Source organism: Ictalurus punctatus, chromosome 12 (genome assembly GCF_001660625.3).
Source record: "Ictalurus punctatus breed USDA103 chromosome 12, Coco_2.0, whole genome shotgun sequence".
Classification (NCBI taxonomy): Eukaryota; Metazoa; Chordata; class Actinopteri; order Siluriformes; family Ictaluridae; genus Ictalurus; species Ictalurus punctatus.
Genome location: NC_030427.2, coordinates 14,490,247 through 14,518,191, shown reverse-complemented (window position 1 = coordinate 14,518,191; position 27,945 = coordinate 14,490,247). Strand labels below are relative to the sequence as shown.

The 27,945-nt window shown below is 44.7% G+C and overlaps 1 protein-coding gene across 14 annotated transcripts in view; it reads right to left on the bottom strand.

The window, feature by feature from the left end:
- baz2ba (bromodomain adjacent to zinc finger domain, 2Ba) overlaps window positions 1–27,945 on the bottom strand; it is a 99,775-nt gene that overhangs the window by 14,043 nt on the left and 57,787 nt on the right. For 3 of the 14 annotated variants that reach the window (XM_017481710.3, XM_017481705.3, XM_017481703.3), the window contains exons 3-22: window positions 23,118–23,267; window positions 17,478–17,678; window positions 16,677–16,832; window positions 15,591–15,772; window positions 13,547–13,753; window positions 12,955–13,446; window positions 11,273–11,900; window positions 10,705–10,986; window positions 9,434–9,494; window positions 9,198–9,306; window positions 8,851–8,952; window positions 8,051–8,270; window positions 7,869–7,961; window positions 7,239–7,300; window positions 6,800–6,865; window positions 5,788–5,853; window positions 4,139–4,183; window positions 3,351–3,383; window positions 1,066–1,131; window positions 656–796 (exon numbers count right to left, since the gene is read on the bottom strand). In XM_017481710.3, the coding sequence (XP_017337199.2) occupies window positions 656–796; window positions 1,066–1,131; window positions 3,351–3,383; window positions 4,139–4,183; window positions 5,788–5,853; window positions 6,800–6,865; window positions 7,239–7,300; window positions 7,869–7,961; window positions 8,051–8,270; window positions 8,851–8,952; window positions 9,198–9,306; window positions 9,434–9,494; window positions 10,705–10,986; window positions 11,273–11,900; window positions 12,955–13,446; window positions 13,547–13,753; window positions 15,591–15,772; window positions 16,677–16,832; window positions 17,478–17,678; window positions 23,118–23,265 (3,360 nt within the window). In that variant the 5' untranslated portion in view covers window positions 23,266–23,267. The remainder of the gene's footprint in view (window positions 1–655; window positions 797–1,065; window positions 1,132–3,350; window positions 3,384–4,138; window positions 4,184–5,787; window positions 5,854–6,799; window positions 6,866–7,238; window positions 7,301–7,868; window positions 7,962–8,050; window positions 8,271–8,850; window positions 8,953–9,197; window positions 9,307–9,433; window positions 9,495–10,704; window positions 10,987–11,272; window positions 11,901–12,954; window positions 13,447–13,546; window positions 13,754–15,590; window positions 15,773–16,676; window positions 16,833–17,477; window positions 17,679–23,117; window positions 23,268–27,945) is intronic. The other 11 variants (XM_053684646.1, XM_017481706.3, XM_017481713.3 and 8 more) reach the window with 7 other exon arrangements.

Genomic DNA, 27,945 nt, shown 5'->3' with positions numbered 1-27,945 from the left:
CTGATAAACGCCACACAAGAAGCGTACCCATGATCTTTCTTACGGGTTCACAAACAACTGATTCTGATTGGTCGGAAAGAAGGAAGGCTCTGGTTCTAGAACAGGAGCTCTAGCAGGGGTGCAGATGCAAAGCGCGGGTTCGTATTAACGCGCTCGTCGATACGTTATCGTTACTATAGTAACGGCTCGTTCACAGCGACGTGTGTCGGGATGGTGCCGTTTGAAATGACGAGACGTTTGCTTAACGTTTTGGAAGGAGTCTCTAGTGTAAGGTTATGTTTTCCGGCATGTTCGGAACAGAGGAGTTCACGCTGGTTAACGTGCAGCTGTTTATACTATAAACGACTAGGAATGGATTAAATGTATGACGAGTCATTCTTTTATACATAAATCAAAAAATACTAACGCTTGAATGATATCTGTGGCAAAAGAGGAATAAAACACTTGGTGAAGTGCTGTTACAGGGAAATAATTAACGTCACGATGGAATCAGTAACTCCACACCATTGTTGATTATTTTACTATAACAGCGTGCCCCAAATATGTTTTATTCCTTTAACTATTCACTTAAAATGTTCTGCTTTGGATGTCAGGACTTTGAATGTGTGTGTGTGTGTGATTCGGTGCGTACACCAGGACACGTGAGCGAGTTTACCTTGTGATCAGTTAAGCACATGTCCTCGTTGGGCTTCTTCATCTCGCGCAGCATTTCCAGTTCGAGGCGGCGCAGCTCCAGCTTGCGCTCTTTGTTCAGGCGCTTCTCATCGCGCTTCTCCTGCTTGAGGCGTTCACGCTCCTGAGAGGGGAAAAAGAGAAAGCGCGTGAGAGACGGAGATGAAGTTGAGGCGAAGAGTCGGCCGAACGGGACGGAGATGTGCGCGAGACGCTGTGCACTTCCACAAAATAAATAAAAAAATAGATAGATAGATAAAAGTAAGTAACATTAAGGGAGACGGAGAGCAAAAAGTAATCGCGGAGATGTCGGATGTCTGAGAATCTTTCAAACTTGCTCGAGAACTGCTGAGAGAATGGAGTAGAGGTTTATTTCGCTTTCAACGTGCATACCTCAGCTTTTTTGCGGGCTTCCACAGCCTTCATCAGCATTACGTGCTGCCTCCTTCTCTCCCTCTCCTGAAATCAGAGAATCGATGCGATCATCAATTTGGGAAGTGGAAGAAAAAAATTCAAATAAAAAAAAAAGAGTGAAGAGAGAAAACAGAGGAGATCGAGCAGAGACGAGACGACAGTGATCAGCGTGGTGTAGCATGTTGCACAGATCGAGGCAGAGACAGCCAAATGCACGCGCACACACACACACACACACGCGCTCACACACACTCATTCATTCACAATGCCATGGCCAGGATGGGGTTTACAGTCATGTGAACGTGTGTTACGGAACAGCGATACGCAACACAAAAGGAGAAGCGACAGGTGTTGATGAGCGGGTCAGACAGGGGAAGCAGTCAGTGCATCTGGAGTTAGCTTAGCGCTAATTTAGCAGCTCGACAGCATTTTTTGTTTGGTTTTGTTTGTTGCTGTTTTTTAAAACATAGGGGGAAAGACAGCAGAGTGTTAGCTTGCACCTAGCTGCCCTACTGCTACTTCCTTTCATCACAAACAGCTCGAAGGATCCTTAAACAGAGCTAGTTTCCATTATTATTATTATTATTATTATTATATAATTGTTATTATTTGAATAAATGATGTACTTTCATATCTGACCACAGGATGGAGAGAAACGTGCAGAGATGTTCTCGGGGTGTAACAGTGGCAGTTCTAGGAAGGGCGAGGAGTCCAGGATGAGGACGGAGGGGTTCTTGTTAACCCTGGATAAAAAAAAATCTCAGACCCCCTGGTGTTAACGTCCGTCTCGGTGGATTTAATGAAAAGCACTTTTTTTTTTTTTTTTTTAAACAAATCGATTGTACTTAGTGTAATAGTACATTTGATCATTTTCACTTTCATGCCACTAAATTTGTTAAAGCCAATATTTGTACTTCCTGTCAAATTTCCAAATTCGCAATCCTGATTGGCCGGGACGTGTTGATTCATTTTCCATAAGGAGACTTTTCTTTAACATCTTTGGAAGGAGTCTCCGGTGTCAGAGGTAAAGCTGTAACAAAGTTTTCCGACATCTTCAGCAGCAGACACGGAGAGTTTACGCTTCTTTGCGGTTTCACAGTCTGCGTTTTCAGGGCGCTTTTTATTTTCGTCTTATTAACATCTAGAGAACGGAACAAATCGAGGCTGGTGAGGGAACGACTGTTTATAGCGCCTATAACACAAGTGAGAACAGGAACTAACTTGTTTCAGGAATGTTCCACAACATCAGAAGCAACTATAAATGGATAAAACACATCATTAACACATTTTTTTTTTTATTATTATTATTATTGTTTGTCAAACTTGCAGTGGTGCACGAGGAATAAAAGACTCCAGGACAACAATCGACTTTGTGATGGTAACAGTAACCAGTACAGCGCTGAATATTTTCCTAGAACTGCAAAGTGTTTTATTCCAGGAAACGTTCAGGACATGGGAGTATTCATCTCTGTGTACATCAAGTTCACCTCACTGATTATTTTCCTAGAACCGCATGCCACTTTTAGCCGAGACGGATGTTAATATCAGGTCGAACGCAAAGTTCTTGACATTTATAAGGGAGCACGCTACAGAAAAGCGTCTTTCCTCAGAATTTGTAACTATTATAACTGTTACGCTAACAATCAGGTCAGTGATCGATGACCTGTTTGAACTACAGCCTAGAACCGCCACTGCACTTTAACCTCCGACATCCACGGTACAGATGCCGTAGCACAAACACTATATCTGGGTCAAGACTCCACCGCACACACACACACACACACACACACACACTCAGTCACTAACCACAACCATGATCAAGACCGTACAGATGCCATGTACACATGGTATGTGGATGTGTAAAAAAATTTAAAAAACGAATGGCTTGGTTACAGCACTCACTTTTGATCAATGAAAGTGGATACTCGCCAAGCATTTCTCTCTCTCACACACACACACACACACACACACACACACAGAACCTGTTGCATTAGAGCCAGCACTCTCTCACTGTCTCTCTCTCTCTCTCACACACACACACACACGGATGTGGACGATGCACTTGTGTGGTTTTTATTCACTCTCTTTCTTTTCTTTATGCCGCTGAAAAAGCCATGCAGAGGAAAATGTATTATGACAGCAGCCAGTGCTACACTTACAAAACAAAACAAACAAATAAACAAAAAACAAAGTGCCGCTATGACAACCATATCACAACCATGTTTCACGATGCGAGTGTTAGATGTACAGAAGATTAAACATACCCATACCATATCTAGTCTATGCCTCTCCAACTCCTGAGAGAGAGAGTTGGCACAGTATTATAAGACAGGAAGAAAAAGAAAAAAAAAGAGAAAAAAAAAGAAAAGAAACAAATAACAGAATTTTTTTTTAAAACCCAAAGACAGAAACCCCCCACAAAAAAAGAGAGATTTGAGATTTGAGCCCCACTCCCAAAAGCATTAACCAGAGAGAAATACGAAAGACTGTGTGAGACAGAGCTCTCCAAACATCTGCGTTCATTTGACCACAAATCTAAAGACTAAATCAACTTAAAGTACCCCTGATGATGATGATCATTTCAACGCCCACGAAACTAAAAAAAAGTCTACATTTCTACACAATTGAATATTCTAGTATGTACGAATATGCATGAGTATGCAAACTAGGCCGATTCGAGTCAGGGTTCAAGTTATTTATTTTATTAACAGCAGCCAAAATATGTTACCATAGCAACCAGGACTAATTTGTTTATCGATAATAGCTAAATTACCCAACTAGATACCACATCATCCTCTAATGACTGGTCATGATTGGTCCAAAAGCGTGGCTCTTGTTTAGTGACATCGCTAATTTAGCTAGAACATAGCCCCGCCCCCAAATCCGTTTTACATACTATAGCTATTTTTGTATAGAGTTCAGGGGTACATTAAGTACTCATCTCTCCTTCTGTGAGTCTCAACAAAAAAGAATTCTACTACGATAATAATAATAATAATAATAATAATAATAATAATAATAATAAGTTAATTAGCATGCAAGTGGTACAAACCTGGTGCTTTAGTATAACAGCCTGCTGCCGTCTCATCTCTCTCTCCTACACACACACACACACACACAGTCTGAAAACTTATCAAGAAGAAGCAAACACAGTAAAAGGCACAAACAAACCCAGGTTATTATTATTATTTATTTAGTTATTAACAGTATACAGCAAGGCGAGAGGCAACGTCCGCTTGTAATCGAATAGTCTCTCTGTTAAAGTAAAAAAAACAACAACACTCATACATTTTTCTTTGTCACACACACTTGATCAACTTAGATGTGGTTGGAATCCAAATGAATCTTCTTTGGCTTTAATTCCGAGCCGTAATGCAAGCTAAGTACAAATAACCATCAGGCAAAGTGAAATCCTGACTCCCATTTCTCTTCTACTTAATCTACAAACAAAAAATGATAGCGCAATACTGACACGATCAACCGTGAACGAGTGGACAGTTATTGCGACTCTCCACCCAAAACAACTGCCTCTTCGACTTCCTTTATAAATGACCTTCCAGCACACGTCTTTTTTCCCATCAGTGCAAGGAAACTATTTTTCGTCTGTGATAATCATGCACAGCAGTGTGCGACAGTCTTAGGCGGATATTAAATATGAACGTTAAATGTTCCGACATAAAACAAATCTAGCACAAAGGGCAGCACACAGTAATAATAAACTAAGTCCCTAGTTACCAGGACGAGCCCTTTTATTTTTACAAACGCATCAGCAGTCTCAGGTGCAATTTGTAGCGAATTTCCGTTCCTGGAGGCTTTCACACTCGCTTCAGTTTTTGAAGTAAAAACCCGAGTTCGTTATGTTTTGTCTGAAGCTACGTCCGCGTTAATCCGGATAAGTTTGAAATCTTTGTTCACTTTCTCTACGTTTTGGCGTTTTTTTCCGAAAACGCTCTCCCAGGCGGATACATTTGAAAACGGTGGTTTCGTGCTGTAGCGTGGACTACGAGAGCAGAAATATTCAAAAACAATTGTGCGTTTTTAGTCAGGTGACCCGCTCACGTGACCCATTCGACTCGGAACAAACATGATGGAGGATGTTGTACTGCAGTTGTTGTGCCTGATATTGGGTTCGATAGCTTTGTTAAAGATTAAGGTCACGTTGTAGAGTTTTTAAAGAAACGCCGGACGGAAACGACGCGGGCTGAAGCCCCGTACGTTTTGACGCATGCGCCGTATAGGGACGTTTCAGTGTGGACGAGTGGTTTTAAAACGCAGGTTGATTTACGAATGAAAAATGCAGTTTTCAGACCGGCGTCACCCTCTCTCTCGTCAATCAGAGCAACGCGAGCCAACAGTACATGTCTGAGAGCGTACAAGTATGCGGAAGAGGGCGGAGAGCGCCTGTTCACTTGTCTCAGAAAGAGTTTTGTTTTTTTCCAAACCTTGCACATATAAGAATCAACTGACTGCAGATTTCAGGCGAAGCAACACAGTTTGAACCACGTTTCCGGGTTGCTAATTGGTAGTTACTAGCTTCCTTGACTTGTTCGCTATGTTAGCATTGTACTTCCAGTCATGTGATTTCTCCTCAGCCGTTTCAGACCGTGAGAATTTTCTGTAGAGGTGAATCGGGAACGATTCAACACCGTTGTGGATCTCCAGCCATGAGCTAAGGCCCTCGAAGCACAGACACACACTGACCTTTAAACGCTTTTCCGCCTCCAAGATTTTGGCATTGGCAGCCTCCTCCCGCTTTTTCCGTTTTGCCTGCCGATACAAAAACAGGTCTAGGTCACACAGTGAAAAGCAGAAAGGCCCGAATTAAAACGTGGCACTGCGACGGCTGGCTTGTTTACGCGTCGTTGTGATCGATGTGCGTTAGTGTGAAAAAAAGATCCTCACTTAATAACAGCACAACAAACTGCAGTGGATGGTGTGTGTGTGTGTGTGTGTATGTATGTGTGTTTGCTGCTTGCTATTCACTACATGACATTTGGAGGCTGTGCTAATCGGAGAGATACGCAACACTGAGTCAGTGATTGAGAACCTTTGCGACGAGTACGTCAGTTCTTGTCAGAATCAACCCAGGGATCTTTGAAATTATTCAATATTCCCCTTCGTTCTGACAAACGGCAGCAGGAGGGGAGGGGAGGGGGGGGGGGGGGTGTCGACAAAAACAAAAAAAACCCCAGCGTCTGAGAATTAGCTGGAAATTTCAATGTGTAATTACAAACAGAAAGAAATCCCGTTCGGAATGGTTTGCCAACCGTGTCAGCTCCAATTTGATTTCGCTCTGCTAAAACACTTTTCAGGCTTCTATAATTGGGTGCGAAAAGTAAACATTGTTCTCCCCCCCCTTCTACTTATGCAAGACCTGTTATTGTTCAAAAAAAAAATCTTTTATGTCTAATTTAACCGTGCTCTGAGAAACAGGAGGCAGCGAATTTAATATTCAAAAACTGTCCACCAAAACCAATTTAGCGATAGTCTGGGAAAAAAAAAAAAAATATGCAGGAGTCATAACCCCTAAAATGCTAGAGAGCAATTCTGGCATAGTGTGTTTGTGTGAGCTCCATGTTAAACAGACGCAGAGTGTGCGGTGGCAGTGTGTATTTGCAGAATGTTAAGCTTATTTCAACTCTCTATCTCTGGCTCTTTTTTTTTTCTTTTTCTTTTTCTTTTTTCCTCCGCATCCCCCAGAGTCGGTCCATACCTCGAGAATCTGCTGCGCGCGGAGCTCCTTCTCCATTCGGATTTGCTGAATGCGCTTTATCTTTTCCTGCTCGGACAGAAGGAGAGAGGGTGTGTGTTAATTGAAAGCGCCGCTGTGCATTTAAACGAGGCCGCAAATGGCAGGATTAGCAAAACTCTGGGAGGTTAGTGCAGAGTGGAGGACACGACTCTGTCAGTCACCGGCACGAACGCCGAAGGGAACAAAGTTTCGAGGAACTCGATTAACTTTTTCCTACTTCTGAGGCCTACTTCTATGTCTCTCTCTCGCGCTCTCTCTCTCTATCTCTCTATGTGCGTGTGTGTGTGTGTGTTTATGTATTATATATATCATATACAGACAACAAGGAATGCGCAGCAGGAAACATCTGCCATTTTGGATACAGGAGAGAGGTGTTGCGGTGCTTAGCTGAAACACCGACCTGCTGTTTGAGAATCTTGATTTGCTCCTTCTGTTTCCTCCTCTCCTCTGCAGCCATGATGGCTAAAACAAACAAAAACAGTTTTTTGAATACATTTTTTTTTTCAATTTGAAAACATTTTGCGGTCTACAACAACCGTCAACTCCAGAATTATTGGCATCCTTTAAATGAACAGCAAGCAATTTGGCATCTTCTGAACTTGAAGGTACGGAGTATGGATGCATGGATGGTTTTATTTTAAAAACAAACATTTAAACACACCATTAAAAAAAATAGTACTCAAGTAGTATTTTAAGTAGTATTCAAAGTAGAAGCACTTCAAGTAGTATTCTTAGGTCGGTAGTACACGCGAAATAGTAATTCGGTGTGTGGTTTTGAAAATATTGGCGCCCCATTCAGCATTAAATAACAGCACTGGGCCACTTCACTTAAAGATAATTTTCATCTTAAGCAGTCAGTGATTTTGCCAGAAATGTTTTTTTGAGAAATACAGCATGCTCTTTCTTACATTCTTGCTTGTTTGGTTGCTTACTTAGAAGTAAAGACCAGTCATTTTTCTAATTACTCCAACGGAAAAAAAGTTATTTTATGTAAAGGGTGCCAATATTTATATTCGTATTTTAACTGTACCTTGCTGTTTGCGAGCTTCTTTAGCCGCTCGGGCAAGCGCCTGCTTCTCCAGCTTCCTCATCAGCTTCATCTGAGCGGCCTGCCGAGCGATTTCTGAAACACAACCGGAAGGTTACGGAAGGCTCTGTGATGCGTGTCTGTTCAGTGTGGGTGGGTGGCTGAGGCGGTGGTGTTAGCGTTACCCTGAGCCTCCAGTTTGCGGAGCAGCTTGGCCTCAGAGGGGCTGGGGAACTCCGTGTGGCCCACGTTGGGCGGACGACCCTTCCTGCGGCGCGAGCCGGAGCCCTCGCTGTCGCCGGCAGCGTGCTGGCGCTCGGCGTTAGGCGGCCGACCCCTGCGGCCCTCCATGGCTCTGATGCGCGGTATGACCTCTTCCTCGCTCAGCGGGCACCACTGCAGACCCTGAGGGGGGCGTGACACGAGCAAGCGCACCAATCAGATCGCAGCAGGGAGGTCCGTCAAACGTTTGCTTCATAATATTACACCATCATTAATATTAAGCTATAACATTAAAGTACAGACTGGTGAAGTTATAATATATAAAGATATTAGTGCAAAAAAAAAAAAAAAAGAGAGAGATTTTTTTTCAAAACAGTTTTAGAGACTATATAGTTTTACGAAAATAATAAATCTCAGACGTAACCACAACACACAAAACAGAAACAGAAACAGAACACCCTGTGGAGGTAATGAAAGCTGATTATCACATGGCTTCCTACAGTATAACATAAGGGGAGGACTTTTAGTCTGTATATCAAATCGGGTTCAAACTGAAATCCTTGCCCTCTTGATTCAAGATGAAAGTGATAGAAAAAGAGCGAGAGATTGAGGGGGGGGGCACAACCAAAGATAAATAAATAAATAAAATAAATAAAAAACAGATCTCTAGAGAGAGAGAGAGCGAGAGAGAGAGCGAGAGAGAAAGCGCGAGAGAGAGAGAGAGAGAGAGAGAGAGAGAGAGAGAGAGATGAAAGGCATTCACCTGGGGTCCTTCTCTGGCTTCATAGAAGTCACCAACCCTTATTTTTGCACTGAAGCTAAAATTATCACGTGTGATGTCAGTTATTCCATATCTGGATAGATACTACAGAAGAGAGAATAATAATGACGTTTGGTGAGACAGAGAGCCATCAGGAAGTGTACTAGCACACTGAAAGCTTGGGCACTACACAGCAAAGCTAAACTACACAGTAAAGGGGGAGAAGGAGGGAGGCTGGAGGAAGTAGCGGGGAAGCTACTGGAAGGTTTGTTTTATTATTTTTTCGGGTTTCCTGGGGGATTTGTGGGTACTAAAAGCGAGTGCGGGAGGGGTCGGAGGTCGGAGGTTACCTTCACGACGTCGGGGTACTGCCGCAGACGTTTGCCGCAGGGCGCGTAATACGCCACGTCTCCTTGGAGACGACCTCCGGCGGATTTAATCCTGGTCTCTCTCCGCCAGCTAGAGTGGAGCGTGATGGTAACAAAAAAGTAAATGTAATTTGAGGAAATTATATGGATGACACAGAGAGAACGAGAGAGAGAGAGAGAGAGAGAGAGATGTGTTTGAGTCATGCTGTTACACATACCCCATTTCTAAAGGAGTCTTTAGATCATCCTCGTTCATCACACGCTTCCTTTTTCCAGATCCTACAACACAAGAGAGAGAGAGAGAGAGAGAGAGGGAGAGAGAATTAGATTAAAACACACTCAGTCATACACACACACACAAAGGTTTGTTTTACTATCCGTGTAAAGACATTCTAATGAATTATTAATACAATGCCAACACCTAAATCCAACCCTAACCTCGGGAACCAAAATGAAACTGACTTTTTAGCACAAAAAAAACAAACAAAAAAAGTTTGTGTGTGAAAGCAGATATTCCCCACCGTGATATAAAAACACACACAGACACACGCACATGCGCACGCGCACACGCACACACACACACACGCACGCACCCCGAGCAGCAAAGTGAACAGCTTGGCGCAGCAGAAAATGAGAACTGCAGTCAATATGGCGTTCACACCATTAGCTTTTCACCGTCCTAAAAGCTTCTTCCTCTGACATTGAGTCATCACGTTCCTCAAAGCCAGAGCAAACACACTCCCGACACACACACACACACACACACACACACACACACACACACACACACACACAGTGTGGGAGTGAGAGAGCAACAAGTGCTCTTCCTGCTGTTGAAACTCGGCCAACAACAAACCCACAGGCTTGACATGTTTGTTGGATTTGTGAGTATTTTGTTTAACGAATCTCCCTGGGAAAAAAAAAAAAAAAAGCCGGAGTCAGCCAAACAGCCATAATGAGCGTGTAAACCCGAGCCAACAGGTTCAACCAAACATGGCTCGGAGGTTACTGTAAACTACGCACACGACCACACACACACACACACACACACACACATACACAGTCCTCATTAGCTACTGCGTTTACTATATCGACCGGCTCTCATGCGCAGGGGAGATAACGAGATTAAGAAGGAAATGTGTTCATTTTGAGAAAAAAATAAATTAACAACCAAAGCAACACAGATGCCTACAACTACAATTCAGCCTTCTATAAATAGACAGCTCGTCAGCTGGACTTGACAGCGCGAGCTCAAAAACACCCATTCACATATTTACATTAACGGCATTTGGTAGACCCCCTTATCCAGAGCGACTTACGTTTATTTTATTTAAACGTCTGAGCAGTTGAGGGTTAAGGGCCTTGCTCAAGGGCCCAAGAGTGACCGCTTGGCGATACTGGGGTTTGAACTCACAACCTCCTGATCAGTAATCAGTCTTAACCACTGAGCTACCACTGCGGTGCCCCGCTCGAGTTTCCCGGAGATTACCTGGAGAGGTGCCGACGGAATATGACGAGGAAGGCGAGCTGTGATAGGTCAAGGCACCGGAGCTGCTCACAATGGTGGGCGTGGCCACGCCGGCGGGCTTAATGACCTGGAGGTTGAGGGGCGAGCAGTCAGGCAGGCTGTAATTGGCGGAGGCGGAGGCGAGCAAGGGAAGGTTTTTGCCGAGCTTCAATGGCGTCCTCTCGCCGTCAGTCTCTGTCTCCGTCGTGTCCCTGTTCTTCCTCGCCGAGCCGTTCAGCTCGCTGTCCGAGTTGCTGTCCGACTCTGAGAGACAAATCGAGGAAATAAAAACAAAATGCTCCTGAATAGGTGCGGGAAAGATAAATGTCAAAAGAACAAGTGATTCTGGGACTCTTTATTCCTACAGCGATGTTATTTTTGGTTTAATCATCTATCATGTTTGCTTTCTTAGGATAAGTTGAAACCACGGTTACAAGTTTACGACTGCAGGTAGGTACTAAAGTCGTGAGATGTGAAGTCAGATTTGTCACTTTACTCCTAATTTACATGGATGTAGGGTCTTTAAATGTTGTCCAAACATTTCACAAACCTGAGAGACTGTCATCCTCGTCCTCCTCATCCTCCTCTTCGTCGTCCACGTCGTCATCCTCGTCGTCGTCGTCGTCCTCGCCCGACTCGTCCGAGTCCTTCTTGCCCGGAGTCTCCTGCTCCCCGCCTCCGTGGTGAAACAGATCCACAAGGGACTTCACCAAGTGCTTCTGGGAAACGTCCTTCCAGGCCTCCAGGGCTCTGGGAGTCTTGCTTTTGCGGGAGGCGCGAGGTCGCGCCGGCAGGGCAGATGCGGGTACCAGGGCAGGCAGCGGGGCGAGTAAAGGGGCGGGCACAGACATGTCCTTCCTGCCGCCGGTGCTGAGGTTGACGGGCAGGTCGGAGCGAGGTTTGGTGGTGAGCGCAAGCGGGGTGTCCTGCGTGGAGCTCTGGATGACGCCGTTGGTGTGGCCCAGACCCAGGAGAGTCTGAGTGAGCATGAGGCTCGGCGACGCAGGCATGACCTGAGCAGCCGGAGGCTTGGTACGACCCGACGTGGATTTGGGAGGGAGAACAGAAGAAGAGGAGGAGGAAGTGGAGGACACGACCCTGGAACTCTTTGAGGTCTTGTAAAGGTCCTGCTGCTTCTTGAGATGGAGTGGGAAATCCTGGTCGTGCATGAGTAAAGACTGGATAAAAAAAAAAAAGAAATCAAAGGAGAGAGAGAGAGAGAGAGAAAACAGATAGAGATTGAGATTAAAATGAGAGGATACAGAGAGAGACAAAATAAAACATTTTTAAAAAAAAAGACTTGGGAGGAGTTGGAAGGAAATGTGGTAATTGCTCTGGTTGTCATGTGGCATAGGCGCTGATGGTGAGTGTGTGTGTGTGTGTGTGTGAATGTGTGGAACATGATGGCTTGCGCGCTGTGACTCAGTTTGGCTCCTCATCAGTTCTGGGAACAAAAGAGTCCAGAGCAGACGTCGCTCGCAGTGTCTCCGCCATTAAAGCGCCACTCACCACGGGGGCGGAAAACCCCCCCCCAAAAAAGCACAGAAACACTCTCTCTATTCAATGTAGTTTGCTCAATGGCTCTAGATTTCTGTGTCGCTCGGGTTCTGTTTCCCGTCTCCCGTCGGTAAACACGTGTTTGTTCGACGTCTGAATGGTAATTTCAAATGAATGAAACCCAAAAGCACAGGCCGATATTAGACTGTTACGATAATTGTGCAATAAAAACCACTTTAGCCGATTACGATGAACGGGTATTAGCCTCTTCAGCAGTAATTTCATGCTTACAGAAGAAAGGGTGGGGATAAACCCATTTTTGCACTCATTTGCTAAGAATCTAGGAGTAAGAAGTTGTGGAGTTAATTGCTCATTGGCTTTTGGAGGAGCAATTTTTTTTATGAAGCCGACCGCATTTCATTTACAAAACTGAATCACGCAGTGGGGAATCCAATGCTACAGATAAGAGCATGGAGAAGCGCAGCTCTTTCAACCACCTCTCTCGCTCTCTCTCTCTGACCTTTTCAATGAGGCTGGTCAATAGAGAGAGACGGATGCTGAATACCAACTGTGTCCTGAAACCCCTCATCCAAAATTGGCTTTAGCGCTACACAGAGAAACTGCTCGAGCTCATTTGCTTTTCTGCTGAATGAAAAACGAAAAACTAAAACTATGAAACGAACTTGTGATTAATGCACGTCATTCGTAGATGAGCTTGACAGTGTACACGCCCACCTGTTTCAGTCTGTAGTCGGTGATGTGGGACAGCGAGCTCTCTAGAAGCTTCCTGCTGCTCAGCGAGTCCAGAGGCGGCGCCTGAGACTTGTGGGCGGAGCCCCGTGCTCTGGGGGAGGGGCTCAGAGGGGGTGGCTTAGGAGAGGATGACAGGGGGAGGGGTTTGGGAGGAGAAGGGACTGACAGAGGTTTAGGGGAGGAGCAGAGAGAAAGTGGGAGTGGCTGATGAGAGGTGATGGGCAGGGGTCGAGGAGAGGAGGAGCTGAGGCGCTGAGGGGAGGAGTCATGCTGCGATTGGCCGATCAGAGGCAGCGGTTTGGCGTTAACGGCGAGGCCGGTGGACTGGATGACGCTGGTGGGCTGTGCGAATCTGTCTCTGGATTTGGAAACGAGCGGCGAGGACTGACAGCGGGCATTGCCCTCCCGAAGGTCCCACACTTCCGCGGGTCTAGAATGTTCCTTCTTACTCGGCCGCAGGTTCGCGGTTGCAGTCTGAGGACGAATCAGAGAAAAGAAAAGCTGGTTAGCCATGCTGAGTTAAGTCATGAATCAGGACAATACGATGTACATTTAAAAATGACACGCATCAAACCTTCGCTTTCTTTTTCTTCTGTCGTTCTTTTTCAGATTCAGACTCTTCGCTGTCTTTACTCTGGTCGTCGTCGTCGTCGTCGTCGTCGTCCTCCTCGCCGAGGTCATCCAGGTCACTGCTGCTCACTCCTTCGATGTCACTGTCCAAAGATGATCCTGATTCGCTGTCGCTCATGCCAGATCCCTCTGTCTGTTTCTTACGCGGTTTCTACAGCAACCAACCAACACGCCAATAATTAAATACGGGCTCGAACACTCAGGGGTGTGCTGTTAGAGGAAAATAACCAACGACGAGTGGCGCGATGTAGTGGAGTTACTGTTACCAATATGAAGCTGAAAACAGCAAGTGATTTATTCCTCTTACACCACGGAAATTTGCCAAATATTATCTTTACTTTTTAAAGAACACGTCATATGTTTTTATCCAGTTACAGTTACACTTAACGTCATGGAACGACCCGGAAACAAGTTAGATCCTGTTCTCACTTACACTATAGCAGCTACACACAGCTGCATCTTCTCAGGAACGCCTCGGTCTCCTCTGTCGAAGGAAACTTTACCTCTGACTGTTACAAAGCACTGACACTGAAGACTCCTTCCAAAATTGTTAAATAAACATCTCCTTACAAAAAACGTCTGAACGAGCTGTTACTATTGAAACTATAACTGTAACTGTATAATAACGATAACCTGGGAGAACGAGCACATTAATATCAACTCATTTAAAATATAAAATATGTGATTTGAAGTACAGCCAAGACTACGGGCAGAGCTGCTTACTAACCAATCAGAATCAAGAGATTCCCAGCGCTGTGGTTGATCAGTAATCTACAATCTCATGCTCTTCAGTACATGTTTGGTTTCAAATAAAATAATAACGTCGATCATGTGACCCAAAGCGCAAATGTTGGGAAAAAAAGAAAAGACGTTTAAAACACCGAGGCAGCTGTTTCACAACACGATCGCGCGCCGTAATTCCTGTTAATGTGCATAACGAGTCCTGCTTGGCATGATCTCAGATGTGATTAAATAGGACTTTACTGTAGCCGCAGCATGACAGACGCACGTCATAAACTTTTACTGAGCCGGTTTTAGCACGGCGATACTTGAGATTTATGTATTTATAATCAGATTCCCACTGCAACGGACTGCAATTACAACAACAACAAATGAAGAAATGTGGCAGAATGTCTAGAAACAATTTCTGTCTTCCAGTCTATTCACGAGTCTTGCTGGCAGGAAATCCGAGTGTCTTGACTCCTTGCGTTTCTCTTTGGGTGCGTCTCATTGCGCCCCCTAGCTAGTGAATCAGTATATGGTGTACACGAGTTGGGGCTCATACTGATGACTCAATTTGTCCTTCGCATTGTATGTAGCAATGTCACCACTGGCATTTATCAACAACAGGCAGAACTGATATCTTTCTGACATTATACAACGTCATGTAAATGCGCTTCATAATTTCACTGAAATGAGCTTAATCACACGTGTTTGTCATGCTACTTCAAGCAGGAGCGTAGTCTACAGCAGCTAGAAATTTTTTTGAAAATAATGAAACACTCGGAAGGCGTTAAACTCAAACAAACCATATTGTAGAACGTCAAATAAAGTTAAAAATCGCTAACGTAAGAAATCATGAGAGACACAACGACGATAACAAGCTACTTACTTAATTTGTAGACGAAGTTGGCTGAGAGATGCGTGACGTCATTTCCAGTAAGGGAACATAGTGAGCATCGATGCTCCCTGGTTTTACTGGTGCACTGTGGGGGTTTCAGTGCACCGGAAGGACTTCGCGACTAAGACGGCCCTTAGAACGCCCGCCGCCCTGATCAGTGCCGACTGCTGAACTAGAGAGCTGACTGAGACGCACCCTTTGTTTCGCTATCCATCCGAGTGTGATTTTTATCGTCCGATGAAGCCGAGCTTTCATTTGAACTGCACAGAACGCTTCTTTTAAGCCCCAGACGATCGGACGAGAAACGACGAGACGAGGAACGATATGAAAAGCTGTAAATGATGATGTACGCTGTTCGTTTTTTTACCTTCTCTTTCGGTTTCTGAGAGGGTTTCTCTTGGAGCTCTTCTGTGCTGTTGCTGTGATGAGAGGCCTTGCGGGCGCGAGGCTTGACGCTGCAGGTGTTGAGAGCGGGCGAGGACGACACGGACGCGCTGCCTTTAGTCGTGGATGGAGAGACCACGCTGCCGTTCAGAGCTCCGTTAACACCTGGGATTGACATCAGACACACACACACACACACACACACACACACACAAATGAGAGACGTGATGCAGGAATTGTATTGCACGTTTGTAATATGAACAGTAGATCACTGTATAAAATTACGGAATATTATTAATATTCAAATGCATCCCAACACTATTTACTACAGCAATTATATTAATTAAGAATTCATTTTAAAACGCATGTTTAGAGCACTAGTAATTTAGTGCTGTAAAAATACTCTATTAGCAAGTGCCGCTATCTTAATAATAATGATCACATTGATAAGAATAACAGTCATATATTTAAAAAAAACCTTTTTTTTTAAACTCATTTCAGGATATAAAATAGTCGAAGCTACATTTTTTTAGGGGGGTGGATTCTTTGGGATTTATTTTAGGCATTAATCTGTTTCATTTATAATCATAATCATAATAAGAAAGGTTGGATATTTTAGCCCACATGCAAGATATTTTCACTTGCCTAGAAATCATTAGCAGATTAGTTTTTTCCCCCCCACATGCAGTAAACACACAAACAAGCACACACACGCACACACACACACACACACACACACACACACACAGCGGCTGCGCCAAACACGTTTATCAACCTCGCTGTGCCCTAAAGCACGGATCTGCTTAAAACACTGAGCTGAAATTCAGTTTGACTTCACATGAAACTGAATAACAGAGTGTATCAAGTTAATAATTACTGCAAATTAGGAAGACTGAACACACATGAAATGGAATTATCGTCGACCCTTTCTGAACTACGAAACCGGATTACTACGCAGTTCCAGCTCTCTATATATCCGACATTATTTGCACAAATCATTGATTAGGCATTGTGTTACAGTGCTGAGCTCTGAAAACTCAGAGCACAGACACGTGCTGCTGTTGTTCACCTTTAGGACCCTGGCTGCTTTTGCTCAGGGTTTTGGACGTATAGGGCGTGGCCTCGTGGTTCTGAAGGGGAGGGGCGAACAGCGGGGGCAGGCCTAGGAAAGGAGGGAAGAAGGCCGCTGTACTCCGCCCGTGAGCTTCGGCTGCTCTCCACCACTCTGGGATTCGGGAGAAACGCACGATCGTCGTTATGTTAGTCAAATTCACTGTCAAATTCTTGATTCTGATTGGTCAGAAAAAAAAAATCCACATTGCACGCCACTTTCGTTTACTAGGTTGTTTTTGCTATTGTAATTATAATAATGATGTATTGTTAGTTATATCGTTACAGACATTCTAAAGAGTTACACGATACTGATGTTTATATTCTCTCTCTCTCTCTCACACAAACCCCAAAGTGAGGTCATCTGTTGTTATGCAAATTTAGAGAAAAAAAAACAACAATAAAACAAAATTGAAAGGACAGGAGCTCAAACGAACGGATAAATATCATGACAAACTGCTCCTGCGTGCATGAGGTGAAAAAGCTGACCTACTGATAACCTGAGGATTTGATAGAGTGGGAGGAATTTAGCTCATTTGAATAATAATTGATTTTATGCTGGTGCTCTTTTGATTGTAATGTCGCCGGGCCTCTTCAGAATACCTACAGTGACAGAATGATTGGCTTTAAAATTCTCTAAGCTGAATAAACATTATCTATGCACAGAATCACAAGTTCGCTTCCTGGGATTGTTAGCCAGCATCGTTTTGTATGGGAATGTATATAATGAGGCAAAAAATATAAGAAGAAAATGGCTGACCTGTGAAAGCCCCTAGTTGTGGGTGCGCTGCCAGGGCTGCGGTGACCCCCAGCGCTCCGAGACCGCCGAACTCGGGGCGAGCCGTGCTGGGGGAGAGCAAGCCGAAGGCAGGGTGCGCCATCACGGGGAAGGCACTGGGTACCGAGGTCACCGAGGTCACGCTGAACGGCTGCTCGCTTCCCGTCACACCGAACAGAGGACCTTAAACAGAAAACACTCATGAGTCAGTATGATCTGTGTGTAGAGACGCCGTCACATACGATTTCTCCTACAGTTCAGCAGCGTTACTTTACAAAACTGGAACATCTACACAAAGCCAAACTCCTCTGTACTTTTGCGTGGGAATGTCTCGGTATGGACGCACTCGTGGGATTCTCCCAGCTGATGTACGTGATTGGAAGGAAAGATTCTTCAAAAAAAAAAAAAAAAAAAAAAAAAAGGGAAGGAGGCTACTGAAGAAAAACACGGTCCAATTTTCAGACACTTGACCTCGCTGTGACCTTGACCCGGTTTGCATCGATGCCAAAAAATCTAAATCTGTTCATCTTCTGGTTACGATGATATTTCCATAGAAACCCTACAAACGTTCAACCGCTCGCTCTTGAGATGCCGGACTAACGGAATGAGGAACAAGCTAAAAATAGTAACAGGCGAAAGTTTCCTGTAGCGTAAGAGGAATAAAACTCTTCAGGATGATGTGCTTGTTGTAGGAGAAAAAAACAATCAGCTTCGGTAACCGTGACTCTGCAGGGTGAAAGATTCCCGGGGATTCATGGGAACATGGTGGTGCGAGCAGGGGACCGGGATCAGCCCGGATAAGACTCCGCACACGGAAAATTTATCATGCAGATTCCCAGCTTCACACACACACACACACACAATTCTATGCCAGATGAGGAGGGGTGAAAAGCCCCTCACACACACACACACACACACACACACACACACACACACACAGAAGCTGTTATCCCAGTGCGTAATTCACTTTTGGAGGGAGCGCCGATGCCATTAGTTCCACACAGAGAGAAAGAGTGAGATCTCTCTCTCTCTCTGTGCGCGTTGATGTGGCTTTTATGGGCGAGTTTCGAATGCAACAGTCCTGATAAGTACGTGGTGTTTAATGTAATCACAGGCTTGCTGACAGACGCTGACCGAAAGCTATGATCAAAAAAAACGAAAAGGGAGGGAACAAAAAAAAAACCTTGGAAGTGATACAGTGAGCCATTGCACTTATTCAATCCCTGCTCTTGTAAAACACATCATGCGTTAAATCACCGGAGTGATTTCATTGTGATCATCACCATCATCATCATCATCATCATCATCGGAGTGTGTGTTTTTTTTGTGTTTTGTTTTTTTTGGCAGGATGATGTCTCCTCCAGGAGTCAGGTACAATTTGTGCACCGCATATTTCATATAAATTCAATTTGCATTACTGAGCGCACTTTAAAAAAAAAAAAAAAAAGGGTCCCAGTTGCAGCCGTTCCAGCAGCGGCAGCGGCAGCGGCAGCAGTGAGTGCCAGGTCAGGTTCGGCTTGGGCGGAGGGAAAAAGTGATGACAGAGAAATACAGAGAGGCTTTTTTTTGCTGCAACTGGGAGGAGACGATGAACAGATGCGTGTGTGTGTGTGTGTGTGTGGACGGTGGAGAAGGACGGGTGGTGGAGGAGAAAGTGTTCCCAGTGGGCACCGCTCACTTTACAAGCTTCAGACTCTTTTTTTTCCACCCTTCCTCTGTCTCACACACACACACACCTTCTCGCAGTCTCTATCTCTGACACTGGAGACTCCTTCCTTAATGTTAAACATTACTAAACATGTCCTTACAGAAAGCGTCACCACACAGTGACAGTCAACAGTTGTTACTATAGAAACGATAACAGCACATTAATATAAACCTGTGATTTGGAACCGTCAGAGCCGGTGTTGTAGAAAACGAATCGACACCTTCTGACCAATCGCAATCGAGAATTCGACAGCGACGGCGCAACAGAGTGAGAAAGGGGGAAAGTGCAGACGTGGAGAGAAATGAACGGGAACGTTCTCCGGAAAGGTTGACATTCACTCCGGATGACGCGCACGCACGCGCACGCGCACACGCAATGGCGAAAAAGCGTCCGCCTCGTGTTAATGCGCTTTCAGCCGCTGATAATTAAATCACACACTGAAAGAGAGAGGGAGAGAGAGAGAAGAGCAGAATTACAGGATTACCCGCTATCCTTCCAGCCATCTATTTTTGTCACTCGCACCCTTATTTGTCTTCCTTCACATTTTTTTTTCCCAGTTACACTCTTTTTTTTTTTTTTCCCCAGTTACCCTCACACACACACACAATCAACCATCAGTGTCCCCTCCTTCCTCTGCGTCCTTCACTGTGACAAACGGGGCCGTCTCAGAATGCACCGCTGCGTCTCCTCGCCCCAATCGTGTGGGATGCAGAGCAGAGGGATTAACGTGCCCTTTGTTGGCGTCAATCACGCCGCCGCCGACAGATTGGAGTTAATTGCCAAGCCTGTGTTTGAGGGGGAGAGAGCGCAGACATGTGTTCTCCATTTTAGCCCTGTGAGATGCTCACGTCTTCTCCATTTCAGAGCAGACCTGCCTCTGTCTCTGCCGGCGTGACGACTCGCTCGGCCGGACGTTTGAGGAAAATAAATAAATAAATGAAACAAAAAACAAACCCCAAAAAAAACAACATTTGTAGGATGGTAACGATGCAGCTGTTAGCCGAGGTAAAAGTCCCCAAAACTTGGATTTTGTTCAACAAAAAATTGCTCGCAAAAAAAAAACAGCTTTCTTCCGTACTTATAAGATACCCAGATTCCATGAATATGCAAATAAGAAGACACCTCCAAATCCTACAAGCCCCACCCCCTTCCACTGGTACACTGGTGCTGCATGGCCCACATTTGCATTGAAATATAATTGCCTTTTATTTTTATTTTTAGAAAGGAAAGGACATGACATGACAGGGAAGTGAAAAGGAGAAAAGTAAAAAAAAAAAGAAAGGGAACAAGAAAGGGAAAAGGAAAAAGACAGGGAAAGGAAGAGAAAGAGAAGGGAAGAGAAAAGGGGATGGGAGGGAAAGTGAAGGAAAGGAAAGGGTGAGGAAAAGGAAAAGAGAAAAAAAAAGAAAGGGGGGAGAAAAAAGAAAGGAAAAGAATGATAAAGAGAAGGGACGTGTTTTTGTCTTCAAAGGAAAATGAAGGAAAGTTTCACGCAGTTGCTTTTTTCTTACTTTCTTAACAAGAACTCCACATTCTACGAATATCCAAATTACACACACCCCACCCCCAACCTACATGCCCCACCCCCTTCCCCTCATACACTGATGTTGCATGGCCTACATTTCCATTAAAACAAGAATGACGTTTTATTTTTAGAAAGCGAAGGGAAACGGAAGAAAACGAAAGGCAGAGAAGGGAAAGGAGGAGACGTGAAAAGGAAAAGGGAGGAAGGCTTAGACTAAAAAGCCTTTTCTCATACTTCCTCCAAGAACACCACATTATATGAATATGCTAATTAGAAACGCCCCCAGCCATGCATGCCCCACCCCCTTCCCCTGGAGCACTGATGCTGCACGGCCTGGATTAGCATTCAAATATAAACAGGCTTTTATTTTCAGCTCCATTGTTTATTAAAAGAAATCCAAGAATGTTTGGACTCTTTCAAGGATTTAAAAGATTCATTAAAACATGGTCTACAGTTTAGCCTGACTTTAAGTGAAGTTTTAACTTTAAAAAAAAAAAAAAATCTAAGATTCTATAAACTACAGCAGGTCCATTTTTATGCTCCATTATGTATTCATGAGAACAGCAAAATTCCAGCTATCATTTCCTGAAGGCCGTATTAAATAAATACATAAATAAATAAATAAATGTTTACTTTTTTTTTTTTGGACAATCTAAAATATCAGTAGAAATGAGAAACACAGCAGAGAGGCCGGCGTGCTCTTAAAGTGCCGATAAAAACGACATCCTGTTTAGGCCACTGTCCCCCAGAGACAATGGGATCCTCTTAACAAAGCTCCACTTGGCGCCCCTGTGCTGAGGCTAGCACAAGTGCAGCGCACACACACACACACACACACACACACACACACACGTACAGAAACGGGCGTAGATTGCAGAGATGGTCGATATGAGCATCTAATGGGGAACGCGTACAATCAACACAGGGATGAAAAATATATTGTGCTGCAGAGAGCAAGAGAATAAATTACACACTGCAGCTGACACCGAGTCATATATTCTCACCAAGCAATCTCAGTTACAGTGTCAGGAAACACTGATTCAACACCGAGTGGACAAGAGGTGAAGACACGGAGGAGAGGAGGGGGGGGGGGGACTGAAAACTGAGAGGAAGGGAAGGAATACTAAAGGAACAGAAAATGTACAATTAGGAAAGGAAATGAAAGAAAACGGAAACGAAAGAAAAGGGAAAGAAAAATTTAGGAAAAGATAATGAAAGAAAGGGGAAATGAAAACTAAGGGAAAGGAAAGGAAAGAAAAAGGAAAGGAAAACTGAGGAAAAGGAAAGAAAAAGGAAAGGAAAACTGAGGAAAAGGAAAGAAAAAGGAAAGGAAAACTGAGGAAAAGGAAAGGAAAGAAAAAGGAAAGGAAAACTGAGGAAAAGGAAAGAAAAAGGAAAGGAAAAGTGAGGAAAAGGAAAGGAAAGAAAAAGGAAAGGAAAACTGAAGAAAATGAAAGAAAAAGTGAGGAAAAGGAAAGGAAAGAAAAAGGAAAGGAAAACTGAGGAAAAGGAAAGGAAAGGAAAAGGAAAGGAAAACTGAGGAAAAGGAAAGGAAAGGAAAAGGAAAGGAAAGGAAAAGTGAGGAAAAGGAAAGGAAAGGAAAGAAAAAGGAAAGGAAAAGTGAGGAAAAGGAAAAAGGAAAGGAAATGGAAAGGAAAAAGGAAAGGAAACCTCGGGGAAAGGAAAGGAAAAGTGAGGAAAAGGATTGGAAAGGAAACTGGAAGGGGAAACTATAGCACAGGACAGGAAAGGAAAAGTGAGGAAAAGGAAAGGAAAGGAAAAGGAAAGGAAAAGTGAGGAAAAGGAAAGGAAAGGAAACTGGAAGGGGAAACTATAGCACAGGACAGGAAAGGAAAAGTGAGGAAAAGGAAAAAGGAAAGGAAATGGAAAGGAAAAAGGAAAGGAAACCTCGGGGAAAGGAAAGGAAAGGGTGTATGACAGGGAAGACGAGAGCGACTCTCAGACACTCGCCAGCAGAAGCAGCCTGACAAAAGCCTAGTTAATTGTCGGAGTCTCATTTATGCGGCAGCTTTTCAATTTGCAGCCAAAGCTGTGAGCGCTAAAGCCTGGCTGGGAGAAAAAGGTGTTTTCACATGTTCCACAATAACATAGTAATTATGGCAGGATCCAGTCAGAGCGCTTTCCACTACACTATACTAACAGCAGGAATGCAGAGACCAGGGCCTCTCTGTCTCTCTCACACACACACACACACACACACACACACACACACACACACACACACACACAGGACTATGCAGATGGACATACGGTAAGAGTGTTATATTTACAGTATCAGACAAAATGTGCAAGTGTATGCTCAATATGCTACATTCAAGCTGTGTGTGTGTGTGTGTGTGTGTGTGTGTGTGTGTGTGTGTGTTCTTACCGCAGGCGGCGAGCGAGGCTGCGGCTCCGTGGTTGAGGCTGCTCTTGGCGTTGGAGGCCGGGGACACTGAGGATGAAGATGAAGATGAGCTGGTGTGTACGGAGACCGGGGTGGAGGAAGGCGAAGCCAGTCGCTCTCCAGACTCCATATCTGTCAAACCCAATCAAATCAGAGTGGTTAGAAACACACACACACACACACACACACACACACACACACACACACATACACACACTGCCACTCTTCCTTTTACATCTCACTTACTCCAAACAATATACCTATTTAAAACCAGTCACTAGTCATTCGATGCAACACACCCACTCACCCACACACTTATAACAAACACACACACACACACACACACACACAGCATCTTTTCCCCCCCCAGACTGTATGTTAATGACAGATTTGGGCAGAAGCCTTGGCACAGTTTGTTCTCTTTGTCAGTTTAACAATTCACTCACTTGTGATAGACTCAAGTGGAGAAGAATCACAGGTCCACACACACACACACACACACACACACACAGGTGTGTGTGACACACTATGATTTACGAGGCTATTCACAGCCCTTTCTAGACTCTGTAAAATGGCCAGCGTCTCTGGCGATCTGTTTAACAGGAAAATGACTCTTTTCACTGTTTCAATTCAGGTTGTAGCGGAGCGGTGGTTTATTCGGATCCAGAAACGAGACAAGGATCAAGCTGAGCATTTGTGTGTTCTCTGCGTACAGTCTGCCTAATGTTTGGGTGATGGAGTTGGAAAAGCACGTTCCCTCTCCCCCTGTTCAGGGACGAAGTGCTGTTTCTCTGGAGCGGACGGTTTTCCAGCGATACACCGTTTCGGTACAAGTTTCACAACATCGACAGAACTCGTGAGGCCTTGTAGGTCTACGATTCAGTACTGATAGCGTAGTCTTCATTTCTAGAATGCTGTGCAACAAGCTTGTGTCTCGCAACCTAGTGGACTCGACTCTCGCGCCGAGGTTCCACCATGCTAGAACACACAACGGTTTTATGGCACGCCTTTGTTATTGTATCGTTATACATCAACACTCTCTGCCTGTCCCCTGGGCTGCTATGCTCTCTCTGCAGCAAACACACACACGCACACACACACACACACACACACACGCTATTAGATCTCAGTGATGGAGCCATCCGCAGAATATCAACTAACTACTCTCGCCCATGAGCAATGCTGATGGATCGGCAGATATGCACGCGCACACACACACACACACACACACACACACACACTCACAGGAAGAGACAGGCACAGAGGCCATGTCCTGTTCTACTCTTCCTCCATCTTCTCTATCCCTCCTTCTATCCATCAGTTCTTATCTAATAGTTTCCACGTTACTCAGCGTCCCAAAGGTCACCAGGTCGTGACCCTTCTATCCCAAAGACTGGGAACAAGTTTAAGGAAGAGTGAATCCTCACTTGCCATAGGAAGGAACATTTACAGATCTACACAAACCTCTAATTAACAAACACAATAGAAACAAGCCATTTTAAAATAAATAAATAATTAATTAATAAAAAAAAAGTAAAATGGTGGCTTTTATGCTGTTGGCTGTGTGGTGGTTGGTTTTGTTTTGTTGTGGGTTTTTTTTTTTTTTTTTTTTTGGGGAGGGGGGTGCATTTATTTTTGCTGGCATGGTTTCTCTAGTCTCCAAAATCAGGCATCATCTATGATGAAACAAACATTTCTGTCCTGGTGGGAGTGGCCTCTTCCGGCATGACCCCGCCCCCATCCACAGGGCGCGAGAGCTCACAGTAGTTTGACGATGATATCGATGAAATTTCGGAGCGGTGTGTTAAGACAGCGACAGCGCTCTCGACCTCCATCATCCTCCAACACCAACTGAGGGAATATCGTTCGGAAGAACGTCGTTCATCACTCGTGTAAAATTCCCAAGATTTGTCCTGGCCCGACACAAAATTCGAACGGAATAAACAGCGCATCATTACTTTCCACATGTTGTTGACGTCGTGTTTGTTTACTGGCTTACTCCTAAGCTGGAAATTTCACTGACCTTATTCACTACAAACCCCCCCGAAGGAACATTTACACAACGCGGAAAAACACCCGAGGCGTGAACTAGGACACAGGGATGTATCTGCCTGTGCACACAACGCACACAGTCCTGACAAATATTTCCTTAAACAAAGATCAAACATTTTCAGAGCGTGAGGGTCTCTATGGCAACACCGGAGACGGACAGGCACTAAATATGGTTTACCTTTCGCCAACCAATCACTTAGTGTGATTACAGTTAATGTAGGCAGTAATAGGCCGGGGCTTTCCAAATAATTCACAACAACAACCGTGATTAGCACAATAACGGTATGCTGGGGTATTTAAGGATCCAATCCGGAGTTAATTATCAGAAATTAAAAATGGGTTTAGCATCGGAATTAGCCTGATTTTATAGGTAATTAGCAGCCTTCCACCATGGCACTGCGAGCCACCGGGCTGTAATCTCCGTGAGCTGCGTAATTAATTCGGCTCGGTATCGAGTCGGCCAATGGCATGGCTGGAAATAAAACAAGCTGCTCCCCGATTCCACAAATGAGGAGGTCATATGCTGGGGAGTCTGTGTACTGGAAACTCATCTGTGTACACACACACACACACACACACACACACACAGTACAGTACAGGAAACCAGAACAAATAAAAGGAACAGGGTTCAAAATGAAGTGGAGAAACTCCCAACTTATAATTAAATGTTATATTTCTCAGATCGTTTCAAGGTATTTAGCCAAAAAGACATTTTTTATAACCATTTTAAACCCCATCCCTATCAAGGGGGTCAATACTTCTGGAGCTGAGAACAGCTGAGGAATCGATACAAGTGAAGGATATAAAATATTGAAGGGTAGAAGATGCTGTAGTGTCGGGAATGCTGAAATGCACTGAATATTGGAATGTAGGGAATGCTGAAGTGTACAGAAAGGAATGCTGAAGTGTAGGGAATCCTGGTGTGTAAAAAATGAAATGCGGAAGTGTGGGGACTGCTGAAATGCTGAGGTGTGTGGAAAATCTTCACGTGTAGGGAATGATTAAGTTTAGGGAATGCTGGAGTTTAGGGAATGCTGAAATGCACTAAATATGGTGAAGTGTGGGGAACGCTGGAGAGTACTGAATACTGGCGTGTAGGGAACACTGAAGCGTACTGAATACTGGCGTGTATGGAACGCTGAAGCGTACTGAATACTGGAGCGTAGGGAACGCTGAAGCGTACTGAATACTGGCGTGTATGGAACACTGAAGCGTACTGAATACTGGCGTGTATGGAACACTGAAGCGTACTGAATACTGGCGTGTATGGAACACTGAAGCGTACTGAATACTGGCGTGTAGGGAACGCTGAAGCGTACTCAATACTGGAGCGTAGGGAACGCTGAAGCGTACTGAATACTGTCGTGTATGGAACACTGAAGCGTACTGAATACTGGCGTGTATGGAACACTGAAGCGTACTGAATACTGGCGTGTATGGAACACTGAAGCGTACTGAATACTGGCGTGTATGGAACGCTGAGGCGTACTGAATACTGGCGCGTATGAAACACTGAAGCGTACTGAATACTGGAGCGTAGGGAACGCTGAAGCGTACTGAATACTGGCGTGTAGGGAACGCTGAAGCGTACTGAATACTGGCGTGTATGGAACGCTGAAGCGTACTGAATACTGGAGCATAGGGAACGCTGAAGCGTACTGAATACTGGCGTGTAGGGAACGCTGAAGCGTACTGAATACTGGAGCATAGGGAACGCTGAAGCATACTGAATACTGGCATGTAGGGAACGCTGAAGCGTACTGAATACTGGAGCATAGGGAACGCTGAAGCATACTGAATACTGGAGCATAGGGAACGCTGAAGCGTACTGAATACTGGAGCATAGGGAACGCTGAAGCGTACTGAATACTGGAGCATAGGGAACGCTGAAGCGTACTGAATACTGGAGCATAGGGAACGCTGAAGCGTACTGAATACTGGAGCATAGGGAACGCTGAAGCGTACTGAATACTGGAGCATAGGGAACGCTGAAGCGTACTGAATACTGGAGCATAGGGAACGCTGAAGCGTACTGAATACTGGAGCATAGGGAACGCTGAAGCGTACTGAATACTGGAGCATAGGGAACGCTGAAGCGTACTGAATACTGGAGCATAGGGAACGCTGAAGCGTACTGAATACTCAAGTCTATGGAATATCGTGATTCTACATACATACTCAACATGTGGTTTAGGCTCGAAGACACTCTCTACATTGTTACTTTTAATCATATAATCTCAATGAAGTCAGTTATTTGACAGACAGTAATACGAGTTTGTGTGTGTGAGGTGTGCTGTGTGTGTGTGTGTGTGTGTGTGTGTGTGTGATGTAGCTTACTCTGTGTGCATTATGTCCTGCGTTAACAGATGGTTGATGCTAGGCGCACTAATCCCGCAGCAGAGGCTTCAGAATGGCCCGGTGCTAACCGGAGCGTGCCAGCTCCTGTGCTAATAGAGCACAGAGGGCCACACACACACACACACACACACACACACACACACACACACACACACACACACACACACACACACACTGTAACTCTGTTACGATGTCGTCGGGTTATCACTAGCCACTTTTGTGTAGTTGTGTTGCTCTATACTGCTACATTAACTTGTCACTTTTATAAGAGCACTGTGGCCTCTGCAGTGTGATCCGTGCTGCGGTGTGTGATGTGCTCTGCGGTTAACGAGACGCAAACGCAAACTCGCTCGCTCGTCCTTGCTGACCGGCCGCGCCACCTGCTGTAACGCCATTGGCT